The 25792-nt window shown below is 38.8% G+C and overlaps 3 protein-coding genes across 6 annotated transcripts in view; 2 read left to right on the top strand and 1 right to left on the bottom strand.

Annotated features, from left to right (window-relative positions):
- Positions 1–4308, top strand: part of DNAAF4 (dynein axonemal assembly factor 4) — an 80801-nt gene extending 76493 nt beyond the window's left edge. The window contains exons 8-10 of one of the 3 annotated variants that reach the window (XM_058541634.1): positions 706–811; positions 2613–2742; positions 3976–4308. In XM_058541634.1, the coding sequence (XP_058397617.1) occupies positions 706–811; positions 2613–2722 (216 nt within the window). In that variant the 3' untranslated portion in view covers positions 2723–2742; positions 3976–4308. Of the gene's footprint in view, positions 1–705; positions 812–2612; positions 2946–3975 lie in introns of those variants that run through there. The other 2 variants (XM_058541633.1, XM_058541635.1) reach the window with 2 other exon arrangements.
- Positions 4309–9355: 5047 nt separating this feature from the next.
- Positions 9356–24883, bottom strand: PIERCE2 (piercer of microtubule wall 2). The gene is made up of 3 exons (XM_058540546.1): positions 24549–24883; positions 23926–24397; positions 9356–9843 (listed from the first exon to the last, which is right to left on the bottom strand). Exons 1-3 carry the CDS (start codon positions 24881–24883, stop codon positions 9496–9498), a joined length of 1155 nt encoding a protein of 384 aa, XP_058396529.1. The 3' UTR covers positions 9356–9495.
- CCPG1 (cell cycle progression 1) overlaps positions 24426–25792 on the top strand; it is a 38316-nt gene continuing 36949 nt past the window's right edge. The window contains exon 1 of one of the 2 annotated variants that reach the window (XM_058541626.1): positions 24426–24500. The gene's annotated coding sequence lies outside the window, so the exon portion shown is untranslated. Of the gene's footprint in view, positions 24501–24808; positions 24887–25792 lie in introns of those variants that run through there. The other variant, XM_058541627.1, reaches the window with a different exon arrangement.

Below are 25792 nucleotides of genomic sequence, written 5' to 3'. Positions count from 1 at the left end.
TGAACAATTCTTTAAATAGTTCAATATAAGTATATGTATTTGATAAATTGCTGTACCAGCTAAGCCAAAAATTTAGGTGGGTGAGGGCTTGAGGCTTATTTTAATTAATTAATTTTTTTGCTGAGGAAGGTTGGCCCTGAGCTAACATCTGTGCCCATCTTCCTCCACCCTGTATATGGGATGCCACCACAGCATGGCTTGATGAGTGGTGCATAAGTCCAAGCCTGGGATCCGAACCTGTGAACCCCGAGCTGTCGAAGCAGAGTGTGAAAACTTACCCACTATTGCCACTGGGCTGGCCCCATTGAGGCTTATTTTTTTTTTTTTTTGTGAGGAAGATCAGCCCTGAGCTAACATCCATGCCAATCCTCCTCTTTTTTAGCTGAGGAAGACGGGCTCTGAGCTAACATCTATTGCCAATCCTCCTCCTTTTTTTTCCCCAAAGCCCCAGTAGATAGTTGTACATCATAGTTGCACATCCTTCTAGTTGCTGTATGTGGGACACGGCCTCAGCATGGCCGGAGAAGCGGTGCGTCAGTGCGTGCCCAGGATCTGAACCCCGGGCTGCCAGTAGCGGAGCACGCGCACTTTACCGCTAAGCCACAGGGCTGGCCTGAGGCTTATTTTGAAGTTAATATTTTTACCGTGTTTTTGCTCGAGTTTAAATTAGGAGGTTATGTCTTTCTCTTCTTATTTTTTTGTAAGGCACTAGAATTATTAACACCACCTGTTGCAGACAATGCTAATGCAAGAATGAAGGCACATGTACGACGTGGAACAGCATTCTGTCAACTAGAATTGTATATAGAAGGTAAGAAATTGATAGAAATGTTTTAAGTTCCAAGTTATACTTTGAAAAAACTGTCATTGGGATTATTTAAGATCATGACTTTTTAGGACTCCATTATTTTATATTTATAGGATTTAATTTATTCTTTGCAACTTACCTGACAAAAAATGATTTTGACATGTTTTAAAAATTCATTGTTAATTCATTGTTGTAGAAGGGAGTTAAAACAAGATGTGAACAAAACTAAGAAAGTGCTGTAGTATCAGACAACTTTTCTATGGAACGATGTATGATGAAGGATATAAATGAGTCACTGAAGATATAATGGAAATTTTAAAATGAGCTTTTTTGGTCGTACACACACACATACACACAAGCTCAGAAATAACTGTCTACCACAATGTATGATTATTACTTATATTTGTGAGACTGTACTAAGGTTTGTAATTCAGCCCCATGTGTATAGAAGCCATAGCATTTATTTAGTTTTTATTGTTTTTCATTTTTAATGTATTTAGGGACTATTCGCAGTTACTCATGTTGTCCCAAAGGGCAAAATTTTGTAGTAGCCAGAGTTATATCTTCAGTGCTCCTCTTCTCATACCTTCCTACCCAGATGCCCATTCAGCTCCCTTCATTCAGTGCCTAAAGGCCTACTCCTTTATGATGCCTTGCAAAGGAGTGGGCTCTAGCCTATGAAGTTTTATTATTTCTGACTTTGTTTTTAAACTTGTTCCTGCAACTTTCAGATTTTTCTAACCAAAGCATCCAAATTAGGTTTATATGCCCCATCCTTTTCTTAGTATCTTATCCAGTTTCATGAGGATAAAAATTAGCCAGACAGGAATGAAACATTTTAAAGTATTCTTTAGAAATTATAGTATCATAGACTTTTTTGGACCCTTCATGTTAAAGATGAGAAAATCGAGACTTGGAGAAGTTAAGTGATTTGCCTGAAGTGGCAAATCAGTAGCACTCAGAACTCAAGTTTCCTGGGGCCGGCCGGGTGGTGCAAGCGGTTAAGTGCGTGCGCTCTGCTGCGGAGGCCCGGGGTTCGCTGGTTTGGATCCTGGGTGCGCACTGATGCACCACTTGTCAAGCCATGCTGTGGCGGTGTCCCATATAAAGTGGAAGAAGATGGGCATGGATGTTAGCCCAGGGCCAGTCTTCCTCAGCAAAAAAAGAGGAGGATTGGCAGATGTTAGCACAGGGCTTATCTCCTCACACACACACACAAAAAAACTCAAGTTTCCTTACTCCCAAAGAAGTTCTTCCCACTGCTTTTTTTTTTGGGTAAAGATTTAGATTCAGTTATATATTTTTAACAACTAGTCCACAATGCTTTCCTTTTTAACCAGTTTTCCTCAAAGGAATTCTGTAGACATGATAACTGTAGAAAAAGCACAAACTGTAGTCTATGAATTATATAAAATTAGTTTTTAAAATCTAGAATTTCTAAATAAGATGCCATTTATTTTTCATTGAGGTGATAAAAATGTCCTTTTGATATATGAGTTTTGAGTCTGTTCATGCTATAATGAGTTTAAGCTGTTGGCTTATTTGTACTTGAATCTAAAATAACTGCTTCTTACTAAATCTTGAATGAAATCATTATAATTATTCCCAAAATTACTGAAAAATTTCTGCAATCTCTTAGAGATACCACCATGTGTATGAAGATGGGCATTTGACTTAAAACCTACTACTTGTCCTGAACCATGGTCTTAGTGGTTTTTTTATTATTTTTAAAAAATATTGTCTAGATAACACAAGTATTTATAAAATATTTATTTTATTGATCATCATTGCTATATAAATATAGGCCTACAGGATTATGAAGCTGCACTTAAGATTGATCCATCCAACAAAATTGTACAAAATGATGCTGAGAAGATTCGGAATATAATTCAAGGAACAGAATTAAAATCCTAATGACTACTAGAAGCAACTAGGTATTGTACTAGGTGTTGTTTTAAGTTTTTCAAAAATAACTGGAGACATTCAGAATCTGTACATATTATGGCTGATTGTGCAGAATCACTTTCTCTTCAGTCCTCTAGTTCTGTAGAGGGCAAAATATAAATCTGTAGAAAATGAAGTGTTTGACTTGAATGGTTTCTGAATAAGTAAATCAAAATAAGAATAATCTATTTAATTCTTCTTCATATCGACACATAATTTAATTATATATTTTTTGTTACTGAATTCAGGTTGCCCTTATAACTAACAAAATATTTGTTGTTGTGATGATTATGAGGACACTTACTAATTCATTTTTAACAAGGTAGAAGTTTAAAGTAAAAGATAGTGTTTATAAAGTATTTTTATTTGTATTAAATATACTATTTAATTGTCTAAATGGTTGACCTTGACCTTGGTAAAATCAATACTGATGTTTTCACTTACTTCCCAAATGCACAGAACCTTTTTTTTTTTACTTTAATACTTCTCCACCACCTGTTGTTTGAGATTAGCTTGGTTCACCCTAGTAAAACAACTGTTTGGAAAACCGTATCTTTAACTTTAGTTATAGGCAGTGTTCCCCCAAAAATCGATCGTATTTCATAACATTATCTGGTGAAGATAAGTTTTCTAGTGAGATTGTTTTCTAGTACCTTCAAGTACACTAGGAAAAAAAAAAAGACAGCAAATGGTGAAATGTTCACTTCGAATATTATGATACTGGCATCGGATCGCACCACCATTTGTGTTGTATCACTGTGATGATGCAAGCATTAAGCAAAAACACTACAGCTTCTCTTGTGTATATAATAGTTGTCACAATTCTCTGATTATATTTAGAGGATTTTTAGGAAAACAAAACAAAATTGTTAGGAGTAAGTCTTTACAGTATTTGGTCATCTGATGTCAATTCAAATGGATCATAAAACAGTCTTGTGTTTTGTGTTTGTTTTAACGCAATACTTTTTTTAAGGTGTAAGAGTATCCTAGTTCAGCAGCCTTGAAAGTTTTACCTCCATAAAGCAACTTCTGATAACTTGTATAGCAGTCCTGTCCAGTTATCAGAGCTTTTGATGAGACAGGATTGCTATTTCTTGTAATCAACCCTGGTTTGTTTGGTTTTATTTTTAAAAATAAATGTAACCAAAATAAAGATCGGTCTTCTATGTGTCAAATACCAATTTGACATTCAAAATATATTAACCAACATAGTCTTTCCTCAGGCTCTTCTACTTACCATCCCAATCAGAAAACAAGACTGGGCCCAACAGCTGCCCTAAGGGCAAAAGATATATCCTGGAAGGAGGTAGAAGAAGAGAAAGGCTTAAGTCGTTATTATTAATGTTTTTGACCCTATCCTCTAAATAAAGTCTTGGTTTAAATGCAACAGACACTCATTTATATCCATGAAATACTTGACCTCTTTTGAGCAATCGCCTATGGTTTGCTAGGAACTTCTGTCTTAGATTGAAGTGGTGATAGAGTGAAAATATTGATACAGACATTCCCATTTCCTTCCCCTATAATAGTGTTGTCATTAAAGCGTATGAATAAAAGAAAAGAAAAAATTGTTATGGTAGTCCTTTGATTTTTTTTTCATAATGGCAATTATTTGATTGAAATTAATTTCAAGATACCAAGTGAATAATAAACTAAATGTAGCCATTACAGAAATGTGAACTGGAGAGATCTTTATTCCCCCACTACTGTGTGATTCCATACATAAATACACAGTCTATAAGTTTATTAAAGAAAATTTTTTGACAGATTTGGTTATGAACAAATATCAAAGCTATATCAAAATATTGCATGCAAAGAAAAGATCATTAGTTAGCCCATTTTTCCAGTTTCATTTGAAGCTGAGAGCCCATGCTGTATTTCCAGTAATGATGAGTCAAGAAACAGAAGTAAAATTTCAAATATTCTGATAATTGTGCTGTCATGCAAAATAACCAATACCTGTTCTATAGATGAGAGAGAAGGTGAGTTTTACTTGAGCCAGGGTGAGGATTATAACCCAGGAAGGCAGTTCCCACAAAGGAAGACAGCATTCTGGAGAAGCATGGTTTTCAGTAGTCTTATATCTTTTTAGAACAAAGAACATATATTAAACACACCCAGGATACATATTCATCAAAGTTTCAGAGGTATTCAGTTGCAAATTAGCAGGTCTACATGGCCCTGATGTTGGGAAAGGGACTAATACCAGCATTACCAATAGAGCTTACTGATAGGGCATTACCGATAGGGCGTAGGAGGGGAAGTATGCATTCTTATCTGAGAGAGTGCATTCTTTAATGGTTAAAGCAGATGTACAATGTATGTTTCATAGGCCATAGGCAGGCTTCTTTAGTTCAAGCCGAATCATTTTTGAACTGGAAGTTACCGTATATACCTCAGTATGTGAAAATCTCTGTCAGTGTAAAGATAGGAAAGTTTGCCCAAAGTGTGTGAGTTTTTTAATGCAATGTGCTTTAAATCTTTTCTAGAAGAATTGATTGTTCAAACTGTTATCTGAAATGCAGTCTTCTTTTTTGGAAAAATTTCAGAGTATATTTATTTTTTTACATTTTAGGGTGGCATATTCCAAAAATATACTGCTTTATTTAGTGTATTTCACAAAGTAGTGAATTTAATACTTTACAGTCCATGCTCTAATGCTTCTTTTAGGTGGTTCTTACGTATCCTAGTTCTAAATATACTATAAGTTGGTGAATAATTCTGTGTTTGGCCTATCCATGCCTTTGATTTTATGCACTTTAGCTTTTTTAGTCCATATTAAAGAAACATTATTCTGTTTTCATCAGCTACATTTTCTGTGTAGAACTTATTATGGTAGGTTGGCGGTTCTCAAAATGTGATCCCATCAAAATACAAATATACTATATTATAATCCTATCATAAAAAAGTAACCTTTGTCCCTACATCTAGACTTCCAACTATTGCCCCATTTCTTTGTTCAGTGTATAGCAAAACTACTAAAAAGTAGTTTTTACTTCTTTCATTCTTTCTTAAACCTATTCCAGTAAAGTTTTCCTCTCTGTGACCTCACTGAAACACTTCTTGCTGAGCTCCCCAATGACTTCCGCATTGTGTAATCAAACCCTCAGTTCTCAGTCCATGTGTTATCTCCCAAGATAATTTCAGCTGGGTCATTCCCTCTTCTTAAAACAGGTTCTTTGCTTGGCTTCTGGGTATCACAGTCTTCCTAATTTCTTCCTGCTTCACCATAGCATCAGTTATTCTTGGTCTCATTTGTTTATTTCTCATCATTCCCCTCACTTCTAGATCTTGGAGTTCCCTAGAGCTTCGTCCTTGGGTCTCTTTTCTACCTACACTTTATAGTGTTAAAAAAGAAATAACAGGCCCAAAATGGAGTCATTGGTCCCCACAACAGCCAACCAAGACTCAGTTGCAGTTTCACAATTCCTCCCAGAAATGTGACTTTTAAACAGTCAATCTGAAATTTCCTGATTAGCATTAGTGAGGTAATCTGCATGATAAAACCCCTGCTGTTCCCTTCCCCCCAAAAGAAGATGCCCTGGCCTGAAACAATTCTTTCTTTTCTTTTGCTGATAACTTCTTTGCTGCACCTTCCTTCTGCCTATAAAAACTGTCCATTTTGTACAACTACTCAGAGTATCTCTACTTGTTAGATGGGATGCTGATTCATGAATTGCTTTATAACGCCAGTTAGATCTTTAAATTTACTTGGTTGAATTTTTTTTTTTTCAGTGGCAGACCAATTATATCCCTTCTTTATTTGACATTAGCCTAAGTTCAGGCTTTAACCTCTAAGTTGGTTTTTTTTTTTGTGAGGAAGATCAGCCCTGAGCTAACATCCATGCCAATCCTCCTCTTTTTCCTGAGGAAGACTGGCCCTGGGCTAACATCTGTGCCCGTCTTCCTCCACTTTATGTGGGACGCCGCCACAGCATGGCCTGACAAGCGGTGCGTCGGTGCGCACCCGGGATCCGAACCCGGGCTGCCAGCAGCGGAGCGCATGCACTTACCCGCTACGCCAGGGGGCCAGACCGTTTTGGTTGAATTTTTGTTCTTTAACAGTAGTCTTATCTGGTCTTATGATTATAAATGATATCGTTGTGTGGATGTTATTTCAATTGATTATATTCAACTTTGGCTTCTCCCATGAACTCCAGATTTGATATTCAGTTGCCTCACAACAGCTTGACTTTCCCCAGATTATTCCCTTCACTTCCTTCAGGGGTGTGGTCAAACATCAACTTATCAGAGCCCTTCCCTACCTAAATAACTCCTTGCCCAAGCCTCCCTCTCCCCCCAACCCTATTTTATTTTTTTCCCATAACCACCATCACCCGGGGGCTGGCCTGGTGGCGTAGCGGTTAAGTTCACGTGCTCCGCTTCAGCGGCCCGGGGTTCGCAGGTTCAGATCCCAGGCACACATGGACACACCGCTTGTCAAGCCATGCTGTGGCAGCGTCCCAAATAAAGTAGAGGAGGATGGGCATGGATGTTAGCCCAGGGCCAGTCTTCCACAGCAAAAAAAAAAAGAGGAGGATTGGCATTGGATGTTAGCTCAGGGCTAATCTTCCTCACACGAAAAAAACAAACCACCATCACTTGGCGTGTTTTATACATATAGACATATAATATAAATATTTACTTTATAGTATTAAGTCTGTAGAATATGGACTTTAATAGGCACTGAATGACTACATAATGGCATTCCAGACAATATGCTTGATTCTGAGATATTCATCCTATCTAAGAATTTTAGCAACAACAACAAAACAAAAAAGAGCTTAACTACCTGCCATAGTAAGGAACTTTAGGTTAATATCTAGATCCTACAAATTAAAAAGTTGACTTCACTTGCCACAAAGTGAGCAGCTATAGTGTAGGGGGAAAATGGTTTGCATAGTTTATGCAGAGAAAAGTCTGGTAAACTCAAATTCTGTTGCATTATTTACCTGAAAATCTTGTGCAGTGCCTTGACTTTTGATGTTTTAGAGGAAGTGAACAAAAGTAATTTTTCTTCTTGCTTGTGCCATTACCAAATAGCAAATTTTGGAGTATTTGGAAAAATTTCATGAGACTGTAGAGTTTGAGCTATTTTCTCACATTAAGCCATTTTGTGACTAGAAGACCCAACTTTTCTGATCCCCTAGTGACTCACAAGATTATTCTTTCTAATTAATGTTAATATCTTGAACATGAAACCAATCGGGAAAGATAAGAACAGTGATTTTTTTTTTCAGTAAGATACTCAGACCCAATTGGATGGGTGGTTTCAACAGATGGCAGCTGAAATAAATTTCTATATACAGTGGAATTACAGACTTTGAAGAATTGTATAGCTCATCATCCACCACTGCTCACATTCTATGTTAAAGATATATCAAGTTAATTGCATTTATAAAAATATGCCACATTCTCTCACATCTTTGCACTTTTTTTTTTTTTTGGTGAGGAACATCAGCCCCGTGCTAACATCTGCCAATCCCTCTTTTTTGCTGAGGAAGACTGGCCCTGGGCTAACATCTGTGCCCATCGTCCTCCACTTTATATGGGATGCCGCCACAGTGTGGCTTGCCAAGCAGTGTGTCAGTGCGTGCCCGGGATCCGAACCTGCGAACCCCGGGCCGCCGCAGTGGAGTGTGCGCTCTTAACTGCTTGCGCCACTGGGCCGGCCCCACATCTTTGCACTTTTAAACTTATCATTTCTTTTTTTGTTTGTTTGTTTGTTTGTTTGTGAGGAAGACCAGCCCTGAGCTAACATCTATTGCCAATCCTCCTCTTTTTTTTTTTTTTCCCTTTTTCTCCCCAAAGCCCCAGTAGATAGTTGTATGTCATAGTTGCACATCCTTCTAGTTGCTGTATGTGGGACGCGGCCTTAGCATGGCTGGAGAAGTGGTGCATCGGTGCGCACCCGGGATCCGAACCTGCGAACCCCAGGCCGCCAGCAGCAGAGCGTGCACTTAATCGCTAAGACACGGGCCTGGCCCCAACCTTATCATTTCTTCTCCCTGGACTGAGCTTTCCTTTGATTTGGCTTTACCTTCTCTAGGATATGTCGTCTCCTGATCTCCTTGGTTTCAATTTGAGCGATTCTGTCTCTGTGTCTGAAAGACTTTTTGCGTACTTTACATTACGTGAATTATCACTTGTTATTAATTTGCTAATTTCATTCCCCCAAAATATTGTTCATTGAAACAATGAAAGACACTGTCTTTTATTTCTGTGTTCCATTCGCACAGTGTAGTCCCTGCCATAATTAGGTGTTCAATAACTATTTGCTAAATGAATGAATGAATAACAACTCCTCTCTCCCACCAGCCTAGCACTGGGAACTAACATTCCCCCAGGTTCTAAGCCACTAGTTGAAATACAGAAACGTGGGAAATTACTGGTCAGAATCTTCCTTAATTCATTTTTTTTCCTTAGATCTCCTGTGTTCCTTTGTCTGATAAATCTACTCAGTAGACAACTGAGACCCTGAAAGCCTTTTGAACCTTTGGGAGTACATGTACTATAGAAAGATAAAATGTACTAACATGCTTTCTAGCTTTTATTTTGCTATTTTGAACACATTTTTATTTAAGTCACTGTCATTCAGTCATTAGTTGAAATGCTTTATTTCTTAAAGGTATTTTTTAAAATTAATTCAAGTCTTTTTATATTCCAAATCAGGTATTCTAGCCTTAGATTTAAAACTCATTTTTCCCAAGTATATTTTCTCTTAAATATAAAAAGGAATACATTCATAGAGTGTGCTGAAAATTAGGAAAATCAAGGGTTCTGGTTCTGTCAGGTGCAGTATTTAGAGTGTTATTTTGATATAATCCAGTAGCTCTGATATGGCTTGAAAATACTTGCTCCTTTGGAGTATAATTGCAAGGAAAAAACTGTGCCATTGGTAAAAATTCACCATAATTACTTGAATTGGTTTTATACATAATCATCTTAGGTTTTGATAGTGACGTAGCCGTATGGAGTGTCTTTGGGTCCAACATACATGAAAATACAGGATTGCCGGGGTTCACACAAGGAGGCAGTTGTTCAGGTTTCATTTCTGTGTCTGAATTTGAAGCTGAATTACTTTTCTTATCCTAAAATATAAACACATAAAATCATTCTCAATTATAAAGTTCTGAAAAAAAATAATTATTTAAACTAAGCCCCAACCCTATCTTACACTACTCACAAAAATTAACTCGAAATGGATTAAAGACGTAAATATAAGACCTGAAACCATAAAACTCCTAGAAGAAAACATAGGGAAAAAGCTCCTTGACTTTGGTCTTGGTAATGATTTTTTTGGATATGACATCAAAAATATAAGCAACGAAAGCAAAAATCAACAAGTGTGACTATATCAAATTAAAAAGCTTCTGCACAGCATAAGAAACAGGATGAAGAGGCAACCTATGGAATGGGAGAAAATATTTGCAAACCATACATCAGATAAGATGTTAATATCAAAAATATCTGAATGGGGCCAGCCCAGTGGCACAAGCAGTTAAGTGCGTGTGCTCCGCTGTGGCGGCCCGGGGTCTGCCGGTTTGCATCCCAGGCACGCACTGACACACCGCTTGTCAAGCCATGCTGTGGCGGCGTCCCATATAAAGTAGAGGAAGATGGGCACGGATGTTAGCCCAGGGCCAGTCTTCCTCAGCAAAAAAAGAGGAGGATTGGCATCAGATGTTAGCTCAGGGCTGCTCGTCCTCACAAAAAAAAAAAAAAAAGAAAAAAAAATCTGAAGAACTCATACAACTCAATAGCAAAAAAACCCCAAAAAACAAAAGACAATCCAATTAATTAATGGGCAGAAGATCTGAATAGACATTTTCCCAAAGAAGACATACAAATGGCCAACAGGTACATGAAAAGGTGTTCAGCAACACTAACCATCAGGGAAATGCAAATCTTTAAATCACAGTGAGATATCACCTCACACCTGTAGAATGGTTATTATCAAAAAGTCAAGAGATAAGTGTTGGGGAGGCTGTGGAGAAAAGGGAATCTTAAGGACTGTTTGGGAATGTAAATTGGTACAGTATGGAAGTTCCTCAAAAAGTTAAAAATAGCACTACCATATGATGCAGCAATCCCACTTCTGGCTATATATCCAAAGGAAATAAAATCACTATCTTGAAGAGATGTCTGCACTGCTATGTTCATTGCAGCATTATTCACAATAGCTAAGATATGGAAACAACCTAAGTGTTCATCAGTGGATGAATGGATAAAGATGTGGTATATATATACCACATATATATATACACACAATGGAATATATTCAGCCATAAAAAAGAAGGAAATCCTGCCATTTGTGACAACATGGATGGACCCTGAGGGCCATACTAAGTGAAATAAGTCAGACAGAGAAAGACAAATACTGTATGATCTCATATATACGTGGAATCTAAAAAAAAAAAGCCAAACTCAGAGAGTAGAATGGTGGTTGCCAGGACCTGGGGGTTGGGGGAAATGGAGAGATGTTGGTCAAAGGGTACAAATTTCCGATTATAAGAAGAATAAGTTTTGGGGATCTGTTGTACAGCATGGTGACGATAGTTAACAATATGGTATACTTGAAAGTTGCTAAAGGAGTAGATCTTAAATGTTCTCACCACATACACAAAAATTGTCATTATGTGAGGTAATGTATGTGTTAACTAACCTTTTTGTGGTAATCATTTCACAATATATACTTACATCAAATCACGTTGTACACCTTAGATTTACATAATGTTATATGTCAATTATTTCTCAATAAACAATAAAGCTGGAAAAACAAAACAAAAAATATAGCCCCATCCAGCACCCTTTTTCAGGAATCCTATTCTCTTGAGATAAATGACATATATCTGTACAGAGCAAACTTGTCAAAAGTATGTATAAGATAGCTTTTTTTGTGTGTATGTGAGGAGGACTACCCCTGAGCTAACATCTGATGCCGATCCGCCCCTTTTTTTTTCCTTGAGGAAGATTGGCCCTGAGCTAACATCTTCCTCTACTTTATATGGGATGCTGCCACAGCATGACTTAACAAGCAGTGCATTGGTGCATGCCCGGGATATGAACCTGCGAACCCCGGGCCGCCAAAGCGGAGTGCGCGCACTTAACCGCTTGAGCCAGCAGGCCAGCCCCTAAGATAGCTTTTTTTTTTTTTTTTTAATTTTTTGTTTATTGCAGTAACATTGGTTTATAACATTGTATAAATTTCAGGTGTACATCATTATACTTCTATTTCTGCATAGATTACATCATGTTCACCACCCAAATACTAATTACAACCCATCACCACACACGTACTGAATTATCCCTTTCGCCCTCCTCCCTCCCCCCTCCCCCCTTCCCCTCTGGTAACCACCAATCCAATCTCTGTCCCTATGTGTTTGTTTATTGTTGTTATTATCTACTACTTAATGAAGGAAATCATATGGTATTTGACTTTCTCCCTCTGACTTATTTCACTTTGCATAATACCCTCAATGTCCATCCATGTCACAAATGGCTGGATTTCATCGTTTCTTATGGCTGAGTAGTATTCCATTGTGTATATATATCACATCTTCTTTATCCATTCGTCCCTTGATGGGCACTTAGGTTGCTTCCAAGTCTTGGCTATTGTGAATAATGCTGCAATGAACACAGGGGTGCATGTATCTTTACGCATTGATGTTTTCAAGTTCTTTGGATAAATACCCAGCAGTGGAATAGCTGGATCATATGGTAGTTCTATCCTTGATTTTTTGAGGAATCTCCATACTGTTTTCCATAGTGGCTGCACCAGTTTGCACTCCCACCAGCAGTGTATGAGAGTTCCCTTCTCTCCACATCCTCTCCAACACATGTTGTTTCCTGTCTTGTTAATTATAGCCATTCTGACGGGCGTCAGGTGATATCTCATTGCAGTTTTGATTTGCATTTCCCTGATAGTGATTTTGAACATCTTTTCATGTGTCTGTTGGCCATCTGTTATGTCTTCTTTGGAGAAATGTCTGTTCAGGTCTTTTGCCCATTTTTTAATTGGGTTGTTAGTTTTTTGTTGTTGAGATGCATGAGTTCTTTATATATTTTGGAGATTAAGCCCTTATCAGATGTATGGTTTGCAAATATCTTCTCCCAATTGTTAGGTTGTCTTTTCGTTTTGTTGATGGTTTCCTTTGCTGTGCAGAAGCTTTTTAGTTTGATGTAGTCCCATTTGTTTATTTTTTCTATTGTTTCTCTTGCCCGGTCAGACATGGTGCTTGAAAATATGTTGCTAAGACTGATGTCGAAGAGCATACTGCCTATGTTTTCTTCTAGAAGTTTCATAGTTTCAGGTCTTACATTCAAGTCTTTAATCCATTTGGAGTTACTTTTTGTGTATGGTGTAAGGTAAGGGTCTACTTTCATTTTCTTGCATGTGGCTGTCCAGTTTTCCCAACACCATTTGTTGAAGAGACTTTCTTTTCTCCATTGTATGTTCTTGGCTCCTTTGTCAAAGATTAGCTGTCCATAGATGTGTGGGTTTATTTCTGGGCTTTCGATTCTGTTCCATTGATCTGTGTGTCTGTTTTTGTGCCAGTACCATGCTGTTTTGGTTACTATAGCTTTGTAGTATATTTTGAAATCAGGGAGTGTGATACCTCCAGCTTTATTCTTTTTTCTCAGGATTCCTTTAGCTATTCGGGGTCTTTTGTTGTTCCATATAAATTTTAGGATTCTTTGTTCTATTTCTGTGAAAAATGTTGTTGGAACTTTGATAGGGATTGCATTGAATCTATAGATTGCTTTAGGAAGTATGGACATCTTAACTATGTTAATTCTTCCAATCCAAGAGCTCGGAATATCTTTCCATTTCTTTGTGCCTTCTTCAATTTCTTTCAGCAATGTTTTATAGTTTTCGGTGTACAGATCTTTCACCTCTTTGGTTAAGTTTATTCCTAGGTATTTTATTCTTTTTGTTGCAATTGTAAATGGGATGGTATTCTTAATTTCTCTTTCTGCTACTTCGTTGTTAGTGTATAGAAATGCAACTGATTTTTGTATGTTGATTTTGTATCCTGCAACTTTACCATATTCGTTTATTACTTCTAAAAGTTTTCTGGTGGATTCTTTAGGGTTTTCTATATATAAAATCATGTCATCTGCAAATAGTGACAGTTTCACTTCTTCCTTTCCAATTTGGATCCCTTTTATTTCTTTCTCTTGCCTGATTGCTCTGGCTAGGACTTCCAGTACTATGTTAAATAGGAGTGGTGACAGTGGGCATCCTTGTCTGGTTCCTGTTCTTAGAGGGATGGCTTTCAGTTTTTCACCATTGAGGATGATATTAGCTGTGGGTTTGTCATTATGGCCTTTATTATGTTGAGGTACTTTCCTTCTATACCCATTTTTTTCAGAGTTTTTATCATAAATGGATGCTGTATCTTGTCAAATGCTTTCTCTGCATCTATTGAGATGATCATGTGATTTTTATTCTTCATTTTATTAATGTGCTGTATCACGTTGATTGATTTGCCAATGTTGAACCATCCCTGCATACCTGGAATAAATCCCACTTGATCATGGTGTATAATATTTTTAACGTATTGTTGTATGCGATTTGCTAGTATTTTGTTGAGGATTTTTGCATCGATGTTCATCAGTGATATTGGCCTGTAATTTTCTTTTTTTGTGTTGTCCTTGTCTGGTTTTGGTATCAGGGTAATGTTGGCTTCGTAGAATGAGTTAGGGAACTTCCCCCCCTCCTCAATTTTTTGGAAGAGTTTGAGAAGGACAGGTATTAAGTCTTCTTTGAATGTTTGGTATAATTCACCAGGGAAGCCCTTAAGATAGCTTTTTAAAATCATATACTAGAACTATGAGAATTTATAAAAACATTTGTAAGTCATAGAGAAAATCTGCAATAAGTCATAGCAGAGGAAGTACAGCTGAATTTTAGAGTGACAAGGAAACAAGATAAACATTCAGGGATCTTAGCCTTGTGAGGGAAAGCCTTTAAGCAAATAATTACACAACTAACTGAACAATTACAATTGTGGTAAGTGCTATGAAGAAGAAAATACAAGATATTTATGAAGACGTATGGGGGGTTCTGACCTAGTGTTGGGGTTAAGGAAGGCCATTCTGGTGAAGTGTCATTGAATCTAAGACTGGAAGACATGAAAGGAAAAGATAGAATTGGGAACAAAGAAAAAGTCAGTGTGGCCAAAGTCAACTTAGAGCGAAAATAGCTTGAGATGAGAATAGAGGGGCAGGGGCCAGATCCTGCAGGGTCTTGTTGACTATGTGAAAAATTTGGATCTTTATAGTAAAAGCAATGGAAAGCTATTCAAGGGTGTTAAGGAGAAGCATGTCGTGATGTAACATAATTTTTAGTAAGATTACTTTGGCCGCTGTCAGGGCCTTGAATGGATGTGGAGAGGAGCTACAGTAGTCCATGTGACAGATGATGATGATGTTTAGTAGGCTGATGGTACAGAGAAACAAGTAAACAAATTTGAAACATATTTTGGAAGTAGAATTCACAGGACCTGGTGATTGATTGGATGTGAGTGGTGAGAAAAAGGGACAGATCAAGGAAGACCCCGTGTTTCTGGACAAACATATGGGTAGATGGTGGTGCCATCTACTACATTTTAACATGTAAATTAAATTTATATATATATATATACATATAATAAATTTAATAAATATTTAAAATATAAATAATTTAGCTACTTGGGGAGAGAGGGAGCAAGATATTAAAAAGAATGAATACAAAAGTGCATTTGGCTTTCTAGCACATGCATATAACGTGCTTTGTCCTTAGTAAAGTCAAGTCTATAAAGAACATCAAGCTTCAATAATGAAGATGAAAGAATTCAAATGGATCAGACTATGTAGACCTTATTTATCAATCATTCCACTCATTCAACAAATACTGAGTACCTACTGTGTGCCAGGCATTGTTAGATACTGAGAATTTAGTCATGAACAATATAAAGTTCCTAGAGCTTACACTTTATTATATAGAAGATAAAAACATAGGAAACCAGCTCAGTAATTTGGGGAAATTGGCTAGTTATTTTAAAAAATGTAGGTCATCACCTTCAAATATTATGAAAATAAATTTCAGATGATAAATACTGATAAAATAACATTTTAGAAAAACTAGAAACTAGGAGGAAAGTCTTTTGACCCTCGAGAAAGGAAGACATTATAAATTTAAAAGTGACAAAAGAAATGATAAAGGAAAGGATTGATGCATTTAACTGTCTAATCTATACATGAAAATACAGTTAGCCAAAATTAAAAGGTAAACCACAGACTCGGAACTACCTAGAAAGAATGACAAAGGATTAATATATTTACCTAATAAAGTCTTTTTTATTCCTACATAAAAAACAAGCAAAATACTGCAACTCTGATAAAGCAAAGATTATGAACATACTATTCTCAAAGATAAAATATATCTAGGTAGGAAACATACAGTATTTTAAAAAATGTAAATGCAAACCACAGGGAGTGTTTTTTTTTTTTAAGTTTGATAGCCAATTTTGGCAGTGAAACAGCACTTTGCATTGATAATTACCAGGTAAATTAATATAACCCCATTTTAGAAAATTAACAAAATGCATTAAAAACTAAAAAATGTTCATGATTTTGAATCCTCAAATTTTAGTTTTGAAATCTATCCTAAGTAAATTAGGGCTGGCCCACTGGCATAATGGTTTGTGTGCTCTGCTTTGGCAGCCCGGAGTTCGCTGGTTTGGATCCTGGGCGCAGTCCTATGCACAGCTCATCAAGCCATGCTGAGTTGGCATCTCACATAGAGCAACTAGAAGGATGTACGACTATGACATGGGGGTTTGGGGAGAAAAAAGGAAAAAAGGAGGAAGATTGGCAACAGATGTTAGCTCAGGGCCAATCTTCCTCAAAAAAAAAAATTAATTGCAGAAAAAATTTAATGTACAGCATTACTTACAGAAGAACTGAAAGGTCTACTGATGAGATGGACGTTAATTTTAATTATATTGTTTATGCCAAAAATACTAATAAAGTACTTGAAAATAGTTTCTTAAATAGTTGTGTTTTCCCTCAACCTTACATTGGTGAAGATAAATATTAACCCAGTTTTGGTTTAATTATCTCAGAATAATTACAACCTGATGGGGGTCCCTAAAGTTCTGTTACTATGAATAGAATTTTTGTGTAATAACTTCACCTGGAGATTGTATTATATCACCTAATTTTTTCTGAAAGACTTGCAATGATTAATTCCTTATAAGCTGGTCCATGCAAAATAACCAGTAACCATTCTATAGACAAGAGAGATAAGGTGAGTTTTACTTGAGTCAAACTGAGGATTATAACCCAGGAAGGACTTTTCCATAAAGGAAGAAAGCATTCAGGAGAAGCATGGTTTTCAGTACCATCTTAAATCTTTTTAGCACAAAGAACATACATTAAACATGCCCAAGATACATATTCATCAAAGTTTCAAAGAGGTATTCAGTTGCAATTTAGCAGGTCAACATGACCGTGATGTCATGAAAAGGAAAGGGACTAATACAGGTGTTACCAATAGGGCATAGGAGGGGAAGTATGCATTCTTATCTTAAGAGAGTGAATTCTTTAATGTTAAAGCAGATGTACAGGGGCCGGCCCTGTGGCATAGCAGTTAAGTGAGCACGCTCTGCTGCTGGCGGCCCGGGTTCAGATCCTGGGCGAGCACTGACGCACCGATTGTCAGGCCATGCTGTGGCGGCATCCCACATAAAGTGGAGGAAAATGGGCACAGATGTTAGCTCAGTGCCGGTCTTCCTCAGGAAAAAGATGAGGATTGGCATAGATGTTAGCTCAGGGCTGATCTTACTCACAAAAAAATAAGTAAATAAATAAAGCAGATGTATAATGTATGTTTCATAGGCCAATGTCAGGCTTCTTTAGTTCAAGCCAAGTCAGTTTTGAACCTGAATAGTTACCCCATATACTTCAATATGTGAAAATCTCTTGTCAAACTCAATTTCAGGGGCCGGCCCCGTGGCTTAGCAGTTGGATGCGCACGCTCCGCTACTGGCGGCCCGGGGTTCGGATCTTGGGCGTGCACCGACGCACCGCTTCTCCGGCCATGCTGAGGCTGCGTCCCACATACAGCAACTAGAAGGCTGTGCAACTATGACATACAACTATCTACTGGGGCTTTGGGGAAAAAAAAAGGAGGAGGATTGGCAATAAATGTTAGCTCAGAGCCGGTCTTCCTCAGCAAAAAGAGGAGGATTAGCATGGATGTTAGCTCAGGGCTGATCTTCCTCACAAAAAAAAAAAAAAAAAAAAAAAAAAACCTCAATTTCATTTGTGTTTCTAGTTGGGAAAATCATAAATATAAATATAAATAAGAACCTTTATACATATAAACTATTTCCTTATATCTACTCGTATTTTAAATGTACTTGTGGCTGGTTATAATCTTGAAAAATAAAAAGGTGCTATGAGTTGAAATGAACCTTAGCTAAAATGTTTTCCCCATAAAAACATTCCTAAAGTCTAGTTTTTTATTTAAAAGTACTGTTAAACCATATTCAATCAACTCTTTGGTCAACAATTAATGTTCTACTTGAACAATGCTTTTAATAAACTTTTTGAAAATTTTTTAAAGAAGTATTTTTCTGTGAATAAGGGCTTTAAAAATATGATACAAGTATAGTGAAAAGAGCTTGGAGTTAGGAGATCCAGGTTCTGGTCCTAGACTTGCTGAGAATGTGAACTTGGGTAAGTCAGATTCTCTGTGCCCCAGTTGTCTGTCTGTAAAACAAGGGAACCAGATCTCGTCTACTCACTCCACTTATTCCATAGAATTTATAAAGTTTCCAAACTTACATAGTATAATTGTATAGTACATAAAATGAGGTAGTATTGATACGAACCTCTTAATCTCAAATTTGTCTGCCTGATGTGCAGTACGCCAATCACTGACACATCGGTGCTTGGAGATGGAGAAAGGTTTATTCAAATTGGCCAAAAGGAGAAGGTAGGAGGATAGGTTCTCTCAAATCTGCGTTCACAAGAGAAGGAAGCAGGGGGTTTTATAGCGCTAAGGGCTTGGCAGGAGGAGTTTCAGAGAAACAAAGGGGTAATCCATGTTTCTTTCACTCCAGATAAACCCTTGTGCAATCTAAGTTCTGGGCGTCAGCAGCAGCTGAGGCTGGTTATCTGCTGATTTTAACTTCCTTGAAGGCATTCTTTTTCTTATGTAAAATAAGCTCGTAAATCCTTGTGATCCTTGAGTCCTCTCTCAAGTTAAACAAGAAAACAGCAAATTAACAAGATTAACTTCTTTTCATCTATGTCTGTGTTGGGAACAAGGTCAAAAGTTAATCTTGGGGCTGGCCCAGTGGCGCGGTGGTTAAGTGCGCGTGCTCTGTTTTGGCAGCCTGGGGTTTGTAGGTTCGGATCCTGGGCATGCACTGATGCACTGCTTGTCAAGCCATGCTGTGGTGGCATCCCATATAAAGTAGAGGAAGATGGGCACGGATGTTAGCTCAGGGCCAATCTTCCTCAGCAAAAAGAGGAGGACTGGCATTAGATGTTAGCTCAGGGTCAATCTTCCTCACCAAAAAAAAAAAAAGTTAATCTGATTGAATATTTACAGTAACCCTCAGGTACCTAGCTTCAGTATCATACTGTATATTCTATGTTCTCATGTTTTGCCTTAGTTTAATGACAATCATAAGGTAAAAAAACTTTTGGAGGGCTTCTTTAAATGGTTTTGAGAAATCTTTTGGATCACTTGGTGGCTTTTTGAAAATCCAATCCAAGAATACTTGTTTTGCTGCTGTTTTTCCACAAGAGGAAAAAGACTTTCTTATTGTAAATGTCCCTATTGCAAACACAGGTGTTAGAGATGAAATCGCTGGTCTTTTTTTTTTTTTCCTGCTGCTCTCCAAGTAACTATCCATTTCTTCAAAAACTGACATTGTTATTTACAAAGGCTTTAAGTGTTTAGTTCTTGTTCTCTTGTCTTCATATCTTGAGCTGAGAGCCTTTAATCTTTTGCCTCAGAAGAATCTCATTGGTCAGTTCTTGGGAATAAGACCATTATTTTATGAATATCAGTCTTGTTAGAAACTCCAGCTATTAACTGACCCTAGTACCTTTAAGGCCCACTTCTTTCCTTTGATCTTGCTAAGCAGTAACAAAATCTTTAGTACTTCACTACCTACTAATAATACTGAGAGCTTATCTGAAACTAGACGTCCTTTCTCCACAGTACTGTTGTTCTCTAGTGCAGCATTTCTCATACTTTTATGTGCATATGAAATACCCAGGAATCCAGTTAAAGTGTAGATTTCTGACTTAGGTCTGGGGTGAAGCCAAGATTCTGCATTTCTAACAAAGTCCCAGGTGATGCTCATGCTGCTGATTCCTGGATGAGACTGAGTACTAGGCTACCCACTTGTTATGAAAGAAGTGGCTAAGCTGTGGTCAGGAGCTAAAGAGGCCTTTGGGAGACAGGAGTGTGGCTTTGGGAGGCTAAGCATTGTGGAAATATGAGAGAAGGAGGGCCATAGGGCCAGGTAATAATGACACCTGCATGCATTATATAAGAACATGTCAAGCAGACTAATTGGGAAATTTGTTTGTATTTGTATACCTCCTACTGTAAGAGTTATAAAAAGCACATAGGTGTCATTAGTTCTGGGCTCTTTTTACACTGCCACAGCATGGCTTGATAAGTGGTGCGCTGGTCCGCACCCGCGATTCGAACCTGTGAACCCCAGGCCGCCAAAGCAGAGTGTGCAAACTTAACCACTATTCCACCAGGCCAGTCCCAGTTCTGGGTTCTGATGTTGGCAGTGATAATAGCTGTGACTTTGATGAAATTATTTTACAAGGATTCAAGTGCCTTGTTCTATAAATATAAAACAAAGGAGGTGGATTAGATGGTTTTGTTTCCTAATCTGAGGACTCGGATATCAGGGCTCTCCAAATGTAGCAATAGGAAACTGATTTTCAGTTATTTGAAAAGCATAAAAGAAAATGTATATTAACTTGTGATAAGGCCCTTAATAAATGCACTCTGCGATGTCCATGTATGCCTAAAATTTTGGTAGTTAAAAAATAACCCACCAAATTTGGCAACTTCTGGAATACTTAAGATCTAAGTCCTTCCAGATCATAAATTGTATCATAGAGGTTGGCAGGGTACTGTAACTCTGACTTTTTCATGGTGAATCAAATAGAAGATTGTTTATATGCATTAAAGTTTTCTTCTTTCAAGACTCTACAGCAGATTCTTGTGATTCATGGGGCTGAGACCCTTTAAGAATGCTAAATCCGGGGTTGGCCCGGTGGTGTAGTGGTTAAGTTAGCGTGCTCTGTTTTGGCGGCCCAGGGTTCATGGGTTCAGATCCCTGGCACAGACCTACACATTGCTCATCAAGCTATGCTGTGGTGGCATCCTGCATACAAAGTAGAGGAAAACTGGCATACATGTTAGCTCCGGGACAATCTACCTCAAGCAAAAAGAGGAAGATTGGCAACAGATGTTAGCTCAATCTTCCTCACACACACAAATTATTAAAAAAAAAAAAAAAGAATTCTAAATCCTTAAAACTAGCAAGCATATAACCTCAGTTTCTCCAACTCTAAAATGGAGATAAGAATGTTTATCTGAGTTGTTGTGTCAGGTTTAAGTTAGGACAAAGCCTTTTTGAGTTTCAAATTTGGGTCAGATTAGTTAGGTTCCTCTTTAGCATAATCCACCTCACTCTGAATTCTGGGGTTATTCTACTTAACATCTCAGCAAAGTTAAGTTTCCCACTGTCAAGAACCTATTTTTTTTTGCTGAGGAAGATTGGCCCTGAGCTAACATCTGTGCCCATCCTTCTCTATGTTGTATATGGGATGCTGCCACAGCATGACTTGATGAGCAGTGTGTAGGTTCGTGCCCAGGATTCGAACCTGTGAACCCCTGGCTGCTGAAGCGGAGTGCGAGAACTTAACCACTACGCTACTAGGCCGGCCCCTTAAGAACCTATTTGAGTTCAAATTTGCAAATGAGAAGTATTTAGTCCTCTTTCTTTTTGCCTTGTTCAGATTTGAATGATTACCAATAGTGTTGGAGGAGTAGCGCAAGGCAGGAACTATGACCTAGGTTCCAATCCTTTAACATAATTTCATCTTTGTTTGTATATCATTTGTAAAATTTGTAAAAAAAAAAAAAAAAAATCTGCCATAGTTTCTGTGGTTGTGGAGATAAAATGAAAGAAAATCTGATGTAAACAATAAATTGCTATATAAATGGAATCAATTTTTACCATTTTCTTTTTTGCAGGTTTACCTCAGTGCATATGTATGATCTCTCAGAATTCAGTTCTGAAATTTACAGGTTAATAACACTTTACATTAGTATACTACAGTTTACTAATACTCATTTAATACTCATAATCTTGTAGGAAGCTGGCAAAGATGGAAGTAGAACTCATCAGATTTTGCTATTTATTCTTTTTGACACTGCCTATTAATTTGTTTTAAATATCAAGAGCACAGACATTGGATAATAGTAAGTCACCAGAATCCTATGGTATCCCAATGGGTCAGCTTTTCTCAAAACGTCTAGGTTTCCTCAGCACAGGGAAGGCTTCTTAGGTGGAAAGTGGCTGCCCTGTGACTTGTGGGGAAAAGTACCAACCCTAATTTACTATATGGACACCCAGTCAAGTGAGCAGGGCAATCTCACTCACAGAGAACTCTCATCAAATCACCCTCTACAACTGGCCCTAAAATTCTGATCAGCTTTGGCTCAAAATGTAATACAGAAAACCAAATCTAGTCAAAATAGAAGACAAATTAGCTGGTAAATTTTGTTAGCATAATTTGTACCACACAATCTGGAAAAGTTAGTGTCTACCTAAATCTTTTAGACCTCCAGGATAATTCACAAACGTTTATAGACTTAGAAACAAAATACCCATTGCTTTTACTTTATGTCATGGGCCCTCACTGCCGCTTTCTTATTTGGGTTTCACCCTCTTCAAATCTGATATTCTTAAAATGTGGAGTTCAAACTGGATACAATTCAAAACAAAACAAAACAGCCTAATACAAAGACTAATAAAAGGATTATTTTAAATTTTCCGCCAGGTTACACATGGGTTAAGCAACTGTTATTTACTTAAGGATAAAAAGGTTAATTAAAATTGTAAATGATTCTTTTAGAATTAAGTCTTAAAATTACTCTGTGAAGGGCCGGCCCCGTGGCTTAGCGCCCGCTGCGCTGCTGGTGGCCCCGGGTTCGGATCCCCGGCGCGCACCGACGCACCGCTTCTCCAGCCATGCTGAGGCCACGTCCCACATGCAGCAACTAGAAGGATGTGCAGCTATGACATACAACTATCTACTGGGGCTTTGGGGAGAAAAAATAAATAAATAAATAAAATTAAAAAAAAAAAATTAGTCTGTGAAAGTGCCTTGAAAGGCATAAAAATCTACGAATAGATGGTGTTAGCTTTCTTACTAATTTAATTTTCAGGCTCTCCTAGAATTAGAGAAATCCAAGCTACTTTGACTTTTCAAAATTCTGCGTTATAAACACACATATTTTTAAAAAGATAAATAAGCCATTGAAATAATAAAAATGCCCATTACGGAAGCTGTCACTATCAAATTAAAAATCGTTTTTTCTTTTTTGGTGTTGTGTCACAGTTGATCTTAACTATAGTAACACCAAAAGCAAAAACAACCTGAAAGTCTAATTTTGAGGCACCCTTTTGTTTCTGCTCAGGCCCACCATCGTCCTTGTTAATGTCTGTCTTTTTTTTTGCCACAATTAGAGGACAGAGAATTAAACCTTAACTTTTACTGTTTCCACCAAGTGAGTGTAAGTGCACCATAACTTTTTTTTTCCCTCATATCCTTTTTTGAACAAGGCACAATGTAAAAAAAATCTAAAATTAACAGGGCACGTTTTTCTTGTTCAAAGCCATCACGGGACAGTTTGCAATGGGGTACAAGTTGCATACCATCCCAATCATCTTTATACCTTCGGAGGCAATTCTGGCTTAATACAATGCATATTTACATATGTGTAGCCTAGCGGTTGCCTAGAAAGAGGTTTTTTTTGGGGGGGGGGGTAGGTGGGAGTGCGGGTTGGCCCAAACTTATAGCAAAGAGTACCAACAGTCAAAAACATGCAGCCCTCTGCCCAAACCCACCCAGTCGTACTCGCTCGTTGTCGATATCTTCTTTATTTTTTCCCCAAACGCAGCCTTTTCTGTAGCGGATGGCAAGAACGCCAGCGAGCGCCCAGGAGACGCGGCCTTTTTACTACACCCAATTAAAGCAGCAAAAAGAAGCTGACCCGCGGGCTGGATCAGTATGTATAAACCAATCCGCCTAATCCAGGGAGTAGTCCTCCAGGGTGAACCGCGAATCCTTTCGAGTGGTTGTAGCAGCCCGTCTCCGTAGCAACCGGCCGCCGCACCTCTCCAGCGCCGGAGCCCGGATGTTGTGGGGATCGAGGCCGCCAGGCCGGGCTTCCCGCAGCCTGCCCACGGCGGGCTGCGCTCCTCTTCGGGAGTCGTAGTTCTTCTCTCCGCCGCCGCCGGCCCTGAGGCGCGGGCCGGACTACGAGTTCCGGCATGCGCTGCGGCACCCCGCCGGCCGCCGCCTCCTGGCTGCGGACGCCTGCGAGCAGGTTGTTTTTATGAGGCGTCACTGCGCTTGGAGCTGTGACCGCCGCCACCGTGACAGCCGGCGCAGTCGGGCGGAGGTGGCGCTGCCCCTTCAGGTACGGCCCCGGACGCGTCTGGATCCCCAGAGAGGAGTCGGGGCCGACTGTCGGGGCCCTGGCCGGTACCCGCGGCTTAGCCGCCTGGCGGAGGCAGCCGCTGAGTCTCCTCTAAGGCGGGGGCTGCTCGGACGGTGGCTTGACCCCTGGCGCCTGGCATTTGCGGCCGCGCGGGTGGCCTCTTCGGAACGCGAGTCTGCAGCTCCGGCGGCTCGAGCCGGCCCCTGAGGCGTCCGGTCGGGTGATTCGGCTGCCTCCGACCCACGCGTACAGACCGAGCGGTGCTCCAGGGGTGCGGGGTTCTGACGGCCGGGGGGACGGACCCTCCTTCCTTCACTGGGCTGGCTTGGGGCGCTTCTCCGTTCTGATTGCTGAGAATCCATATGGTAAGATGTTATGTGCGTCACTCTGCCGGGTTTTCAGCCGGCCCATCTTTTTTGGTGACGTTGGAGCCCTGTGATGCCAGGAATAGAAAGATTAAATATTCAATAATGAAGCTGCGATTTCTGCTCGCACGCCAGGCTAACAATGATGAAATCCTTCTCCTTCCTCCCCTCTACTGGGCCCTTTAGCGTCGGTCTTCCTAATCGATAAGTCCTCCGTAGCAGCTGTCCTCACAGTGCCTTGTACGCGTTACATGTTTCTTTTTGTTTAATGAATCCAACTCTTTGCCACTGGGAGCGCCAATTTTAACGAACTCGGCCAATTGAGGTACTTGGTTGAGTGGGTGAAATTTGCACTGCTTCACTCCAGCTTTGTTAAAAAACGGAGTGGAACTTTCTTTCAGCTCGAAGAGGTAACTACTTCAGTACTGCGAATTTGAAGAGATTGCCTCCTCCAGTAAGGTCGCATCCACTGGATAGAACTTGAAATGTCACTCTCAGCGCATCATGTCTTTGGCTTAAAGTTTGACTCTTTTTAGGCCCCGCATTCCTCAGGGGGATATTTTTCAAACTTTGGACGCTAGTGTGAATGGTTTACTATTCTTTCCTCGGCTCTGATCGTAAAGGGGAAGGGACGGAGAAATTGAGGGTATTATTGTAATACGTAATGTTTAACGCTTTACCCTAAGAATGGGATTCTAATGAAAGAAGCTACTAAAAATCATTCTCAAATAATATTTAAGGATGTAGGAAATACTAATTTTTAAATGAAAACAGGTTAGAAAATGGTGTAATTCTTGTTTTGTATACTAAACTATAAAAGTAGAAGCGATTATGTATCTATTAGAAATAAGACTCAAAGGACAGTCATAAAAGTATGGGGTGGTATAAGTACAAATGGTTTTTTCA

Source organism: Diceros bicornis, chromosome 5, assembly GCF_020826845.1.
Source record: "Diceros bicornis minor isolate mBicDic1 chromosome 5, mDicBic1.mat.cur, whole genome shotgun sequence".
NCBI classification, from domain to species: domain Eukaryota; kingdom Metazoa; phylum Chordata; class Mammalia; order Perissodactyla; family Rhinocerotidae; genus Diceros; species Diceros bicornis.
Note: the sequence above shows the minus strand (reverse complement) of the source record. Positions and strands in the feature narration are given on the sequence as shown.